This window comes from Triticum dicoccoides, chromosome 4A (assembly GCF_002162155.2).
Source record: "Triticum dicoccoides isolate Atlit2015 ecotype Zavitan chromosome 4A, WEW_v2.0, whole genome shotgun sequence".
Classification (NCBI taxonomy): Eukaryota; Viridiplantae; Streptophyta; class Magnoliopsida; order Poales; family Poaceae; genus Triticum; species Triticum dicoccoides.
The window spans coordinates 612,914,011-612,921,546 of NC_041386.1; the positions used below are offsets into that span (position 1 = coordinate 612,914,011).

The 7,536-nt window shown below is 42.4% G+C and overlaps 1 protein-coding gene across 1 annotated transcript in view; it reads left to right on the forward strand.

The window, feature by feature from the left end:
* Positions 1-1,000, forward strand: part of LOC119283814 (vegetative cell wall protein gp1-like) — a 4,231-nt gene extending 3,231 nt beyond the window's left edge. The window contains exon 2 of the mRNA XM_037563210.1: positions 3-1,000. Within this exon, the coding sequence (XP_037419107.1) occupies positions 3-516 (514 nt within the window). The 3' untranslated portion in view covers positions 517-1,000. The remainder of the gene's footprint in view (positions 1-2) is intronic.
* The last annotated feature ends 6,536 nt before the right edge of the window (positions 1,001-7,536 follow it).

A 7,536-nucleotide genomic window follows, 5' to 3' on the forward strand; every position in this document is an offset into this window, starting at 1 on the left:
GATGGCGGCGACAATGGATCCGCTGCGTCCCCCTCCCTGCCCCCCGCGAGCTCCCCTGGCGAGGACAAGGCGGCGGCGGCGTCCCCTCCCGCGCCCACCGACACGTCCCCGCTCCCGTCTCCCACCGAGGCCCCCTCCTCCGCCGCGCACTCGCCGGCCCCGGCGCCGTCGTCGTCCCTGCACTCCGCCGCCGCGCCGGCCCCTGCTCCTGCCGCCGACAAGGAAGGCGACGACGACGACGATTACAGGAAGAAGAAGGTGAAGGCCCCGGCGCCCGCCCCGGCCGCGATGGAGGTGAAGGCCGGCACGGCCGGCGCCGACGAGCAGCGGGCGGTGGACGCGGAGAGGCGGGACGGGGAGGGCGAGATGAACGGCGGGAAGAAGGCGGGCGTGGTGGTGGGCGTGTTCTCGGCGGCGGCGGTGCTGTGCCTGGCCGCCGTGGTGTACCGGAAGCGGCAGGCCAACATCCGGCGGTCCAGGTACGCCGACTACTCCGCGCGGCTCGAGCTCGTCTGACCGGCGACCGCTACCGTCCGTCCGTCCGAGCGCTACCGCGTATGGTATGGAGATCGACGACTGGAGATGCAATCCTGGCTCTGAGATCTGTGGGTCGACGTGCCGCACACATACAGCGTTGTTTTGATCCGTGTTAATTAGGTTCACGCATGGTGTCCATTCTTGGGGCTCGGAGACTATTACATAATATTCTTTGATTAGTGGGAGGTTGAGATCGAGGAGAGCAATAACATTGGGTCGAGGAAGAGAAGATTATACTTGGAGTTTTTCTCTCTTTTGTACACTACATACAGAGATGCATTACATTATATGTATTTTGACCATTTGTCACTGGTACAAATACTTACACTAGTTGAGTAAACAAATATAAGAGCTCTTATAGTATCCAAAATGTTATTATATTATGAGACGGAGGGAGTACATTGCATTCTTGTTGTCACTGGGGTGGCTTGCATGAACAAAGAGGTAGCCTTCAGATCCAAAATTTGGGCAGATGGGGTCTCCATCTATCTGTCTGCGTCGTTGCTGAGATCTACTCCAGCTGGGGACAGACTTGAATTACAAACAACATGGTTTTCTTTCCCGTTGTTTATTTTCTTGGTGTCTGTCGGTTGCCTCTCTCTCGGAGTTGAGCTTCTTCTCTGAATCTGAATGGGCCTAGTCGTCAAAGTGCAACGCGTCGTCTTTTGATGCTCTTGTTTTGACCCTGCATTTCTACTCAAAGCGGTCGAGCTGTGACTAGTGCTTGTTTTGGCCACAGAAAGAGTGCGTACGTGATGGTACAGGCCACCTACAGACCGCGTTGCATTGCATGGACCGTTCTGAATTACTTGTTGCAAGAATGAATGTATCTAGATGTATTTTAGTTCTTTTTTTTCTTTTTTTTGAAGGGAGATGTATTTTAGTTCTAGATACATCCATTTCTGCATCAATCAAATGTTTGGCGCACACACGCACCGTGAGCTGTTTGTTGACTGTACTGCCAACCCAACATTCAGGTTCGGCTCAGGGACGACCGAATTTCTACTCACGGGAAAGTGACAAGTGTATGCGGACAGGCACCTTAATTTATTTGATATACTCCTGGAGACTCTGGCTGTTGCGCGGCGTCGGCGTCGGACGGCAGGCGTGCTCGGACGCGGCTCGTCTGACGTACGGCCCACACACTGACGTGTGGGCTCGGACCCACCTGTCAGCGGCCCAACGGCAGGGGGCCGTACGTCAGGGGATCCGGCTCCGGCGTGCTCGGGGCAGGCCGGGCATCGAGGCTACTACATGACTCTCTTTCTTCATTTATTGCTTGCCACATCATCTATTTTATCTAGATATGTGTGATGTTACTACCTCTGTTACTCCCATTGTGGGTAGTCTTATACATTATAGAACAAAGGAAGTAGCACATCTCATCCGGCATCTTCTCGTGTTGATTCTAATATAGGTGGTTTCCACCCCGAGTGAAATTTCAGACATTGCGTACATAACGACGTTATCAATTGCCTTCCGGGTCCAAAATATCACAGCCATTATGCCGACATGCTTAACAAAAAATCAGACTTGTTTCGAATTATCATAACATATTTTTTTCAGCCACCCCCCTTACCTCCCCGGCGTGTGTGAAACTCGACGTTTTCGGAAACCGAAATTAGGAACCACAATTCTGACAAAGGCACTCAGGGGAATTTCAGTAGATTTCCTCATGAGACCAGAAAGTGTTCCATCGATTCGGCTGCATCAATTCCTGCTCTGGGTTGGGTCGAAATCAACGGAATGAGTGATGCCAAAAGGCCGCACATCTGTATATATGGATCAGGTGGATGTGGTGCTGCCAAGTGCACGCCTGCCTTAAATCACACACAATTTTTTGGTCCAACACCTAGTGGTTCGTATCATAGAGAAATAGTAATTCTTAACTGATCGATGTTGCATCTGACCATTGGAGTACTTCACGTGACAACGTTTGGCTTGCAGCTGGTACGGATTATTAAAGGAAAACTGCAGCTCGACTAAAAAACCTACAGCTTGAGGCAAAAAAAATCGTAACTAGGAGTAGCACCTACGCCGCATTCATCCAATCGTTGACTCTTTCTTGGCCCGACTGACAGGAACTCCAGAATAAAACGGTTATTAGAAGGGTTGGGCGCACTTTGATGAACTGCTAGTGTTGTTGGATTTTCATAAATTTTCTACAACCCGTGTGTCAAAACATAATGTGTATTAGTTTTTCGAAAAGTCGGATCTCTTTAAATTTGACCAAATTTGTAGAGAAATATATTGATACCCATAATATTAAATCGGTATCAGTAGATTCGTCATAGAATGATTTTTCATATTTTATTTATTTAGTATTGTGGATGTCGGTGTTCTTGGCTATAAACTTTGTCAAACTTAAAGAAATTTCACTTTTTAAAAACTATTGCGCCTTATATTTTGAAACTGGGGGAGATTTGATTTGGCGAGTGGAGGAGGTGATGCAGTGTGTTTTTATTTACTCCCTCTATAAAAAAATATAAGAGCGTTTAGATCTCTTATATTTGTTTACGGAGGGAGTATTTATTTAGAATGTGGTGTTTTGGTGGGGCCTTCGCGGTGTGATTCTGTGTTATCTGCTAAACAACCCTTACTTATATAGGCTAAATTTCTACGTCGGTGGATGCATTTTTATTATATTGGTGTTACATTATCACATATTGGCATTTCCTTTTTCTAGGTGGTGAGTGGGTGCGCGGACTGATATGTTTTTATAGGTCGGTTGTTGTCGATTGATTTGAAAATTGTTGACCTGGTCAAACATGAACCAAATGCAAAATCGAATATCTGCATTGAATGAGAGAGCTCCAAAATTAGGAAGCATAATTAATTAAAATAATTGTTGGTGTTACTATATCACATATTGACGTTTCTTTTTTCTAGGTGATGATAGGGTGCATGGGGCTGCTATGTTTTTATAGGTCGGTTGTTGTCGATTGATTTGAAAATTGTTGACCTGGTCAAACATGAACCAAATGCAAAATCGAATATCTGCATTGAATGAGAGAGCTCCAAAATTAGGAAGCATAATTAATTAAAATAATTGTTGGTGTTACTATATCACATATTGACGTTTCTTTTTTCTAGGTGATGATAGGGTGCATGGGGCTGCTATGTTTTTATAGGTCGGTTGCTGTCAATTGATGAAAAACATTGATCCGATCAAAATCATGAACCAAATTCAAAGCTGAATACCTCTAAAATTAGGGAGTATATTGAACTAAAAGAAATTGAATGAGAGAACTTCTCAAAAAAAATTATTGACCTGGTCAAAATCGAGTCACCAATTCCATATTGAAGACCTCAATTGATTATGAGGCCTTAAAAACTAGGGAGCATAGTGCATTTACTTGAAGGGTTAGGCGCGCTTTGCTGCACCGTTCGTGTTGTTGTTTTTTAAATAATCACTATGTTTCAAAATATAAGGTGTATTCCTTTTTTGAAAAGTAAAACCTTTTAAATTAGATCAAATTTGTAGAGAAATATATCAAAGTCCGTAATATCAAATCGGTATTTTTAGATTCATCATGGAATGAATTTCCCCATACTTATTTTGTTTATATTTTGGATGTCGATATTTTTACTATGAAATTGATCAAGGTTAAAGAAATTTGATTTTTCAAAAAAATAATACCCCTTATATTTTGGAACTGATGGAATATTTAGTTTGGTGGGTGGGGGAGATGATAGAGTGTGTTTTCTTTTTATTTATAATGCGGTGATTTGGTGGGCCTTTCGTGGAGTGATTCCGTGATCTACTAACCAACCTATTATTATGTTGGGAATTTTTTGTGTCAATATGGTTGCATGTACTATATTGGTGCTACAATATCACATGATGGTTCTTCTTTTTCTAGGTGGTGGCAGGGTGCGCAGGATTGATGTTTTTATAGGCCAGTTGCTGCTGATTGATTTAAAAATTCGTTGGCTTGGTCAAAATCGTAAACCAAATCCAAAATTAAATACCTAAATTGAAAGAAAGAGCTCAAAATTAGGGAACATAATGAATTAGAAAATTTGAATGGGAGAGCTTGCAAAATTATCGAGTCGGTCAAAATGGGATGACCCAATTCTAAATTGAATACCTTAATTAATTGTGAGGCCGTAAAATTTGGAAGCATAGTGTATAGTATAAAAGAATTGAAGGAGAGAGCTTTGAGAAATTGTTGAACCAGTCAAAATCGGGTGACCCAATTCTAATTGGAGATCTCATTTGAATGTGGGCTCTTTAAAAATAGGGAGCTTAGTGTTATAGAGGACTAGAAGGATTGGGCGCACTTTGTTGCATCATTGGTGTTGCTAGGTGTCAATAATTTTTCTACTCCCTTTGTTTCAAAATATAAGATGTACTCTTTGAATAATCAAACCTCCATAAGTTTGACCAAAATTGTATAGAAATATATCAATATCCATAATATTAAATTGGTGCCATTTGATTCATTACGAAATGAATTTCCATATTTTATTTATTTAGTATTGAGGATGTGGATGTTTTGTCTGTCGTTTGATTTAAAAAATCATTGACCTAGTTAAAATTGTGAACCAAATCCAAAATTGAATGCCTCGACCAAGTGAGGGACCTCCAAAATTAGGAAGTTAGTGGATTAAATGAATTAAACGAGAGAGCTCCTTGATAAAAAAATATTGTTGACCCAATCAAAATCGGGTGACCCAATTCTACATTCAGGACCACAATTGACTGTGGGTACTCTAAAATTAGATAGCATAGTGTATTTATAGTTAGATGTCATCGAATTCGTAATTGTCACCAAATCCCTCCCTTCCAATTTATGTACACCTAATATGAGAAGGAAAAAATTAGTAATTATGAAAAAAGCAAAAATAAACTTTACTTAAAATAAACTTAACCTTCTATTGTCCTCGTATAAAAAGTTTCACGAAGGAAAAAAACCATCAACTTCTGGATAAAAAAACAAAATTTCAGTGACAAAATATGTGGATAGTAATTTGTATGTAGTGTTGATTTTGTTCTTTTTCACCCAGAATACCATGAAATTTATTCCTTGGCCAAACTGTTTATACAAGCACAACAAAAGGTCAACTTCATTTAAGAAAAAGTTTTGGATTTTTTTGTAGTTACTTATTTATATATAGGGTGTATATACATCGAAGAGCCAAACGTGTTTGTCCCTAATACATCTACATATATAAATATATTTTTGAAATATGAGTTAGAGAAGGTCACACTAGCGCCATTACAAATAAAATTAACTCCGCTAACCATATTTGTCTAGTTAAGTTAGGATTAGCTAGGCTCCGTCCCCTACCGCCACCTCATCTTAGGGGCAAGGGACGGAGCTCTCAGATCTGGTGTTATCTTCTATTCCAGTCGTTGTAGCATGCAGATTTGGTTTGGGCCAGCAGGCTTCATGCGACCACCCCTCCCTCGGTAGTGTCTTGAAGAACGGTGGCCCCACATCGACCCCAACTCCGGTGGCGGCCTCGAGCTCACGGCCACAAGATCTGGTGTCGCCATGGCCGAAAACCACGGCTGTGTGGTGGCTTCGACGACATCGACGCGAATTTACGTCAGGTTAACCCCTATCTGAATGGTCGTGATCCAGCTTGGGCCAATGAACACTTCTAGACTGAAACTCAGGAGAAAATCTACAATGAGGTGTTTGTGTTACGAAAGAACAAATTTGTGAAGAAGCACACGATCGGCGTTGCACACATGAGGGCAAAGCTGGAGTATTTTGGTGAGGCTCTGGCAATCTGTGAGCAGTTTGGTCTGTTTCCTCTTATGAAGTTTAACTGTGACTTTGATGACACTTTGGTAGCTTAGATCCTTCACTAGTGCAGAACCGGGCAATAGCACCGGTTCGTAAGGCCCTTTAGTGCCGGTTTGGTAACCGATGCTAAAGTGTAGGCACTAAAGGTGAAGGAGATATGCCCTAGAGGCAATAATAAAGTTATTATTTATTTCCTTATTTCATGATAAATGTTTATTATTCATGCTAGAATTGTATTAACCGGAAACATAATACTTGTATGAATACATAGACAAACTAAACGTCACTAGTATGCCTCTACTTGACTAGCTCGTTGATCGAAGATGGTTATGTTCCCTAACCATAGACATGTGTTGTCATTTGATTAACGGGATCACATCATTAGGAGAATGATGTGATTGACATGACCCATTTCATTAGCTTAGCATCCGATCGTTTAGTATGTTGCTATTGCTTTCTTCATGACTTATACATGTTCCTATGACTATGAGATTATGCAACTCCCGTTTGCCGGAGGAACACTTTGTGTGCTACCAAACGTCACAACGTAACTGGGTGATTATAAAGGAGCTCTACAGGTGTCTCCAAAGGTACATGTTGGGTTGGCGTATTTTGAGATTAGGATTTGTCACTACGATTGTCGGAGAGGTATCTCTGGGCCCTCTCGGTAATGCACATCACATAAGCCTTGCAAGCATTACAACTAATGAGTTAGTTGCAAGATGATGTATTACGAAATGAGTAAAGAGACTTGCCGGTAACGAGATTGAACTAGGTATTGAGATACCGACGATCGAATCTCGGGCAAGTAACATACCGATGACAAAGGGAACAATGCATGTTGTTATGCGGTCTAACCGATAAAGATCTTCGTAGAATATGTGGGAGCCAATATGAGCATCCAGGTTCCGCTATTGGATATTGACCGGAGACGTGTCTCGGTCATGTCTACATTGTTCTCGAACCCGTAGGGTCCGCACGCTTAAGGTTTTGATGACAGTTATATTATGAGTTTATGCATTTTGATGTACCGAAGTTTGTTCGGAGTCCCGAATGTGATCACGGACATGGCGAGAAGTCTCGAAATGGTCGAGACATAAAGAGTGATATATTTGAAGCCTATATTTGGATATCAGAAGTGTTCCCGGTGAAATCGGGATTTTACCGGAGTACCGGGAGGTTACCGGAACCCCCCGGGAGGTATATGGGCCTTAGTGGGCTTTAGTGGAAGAGAGGAGAG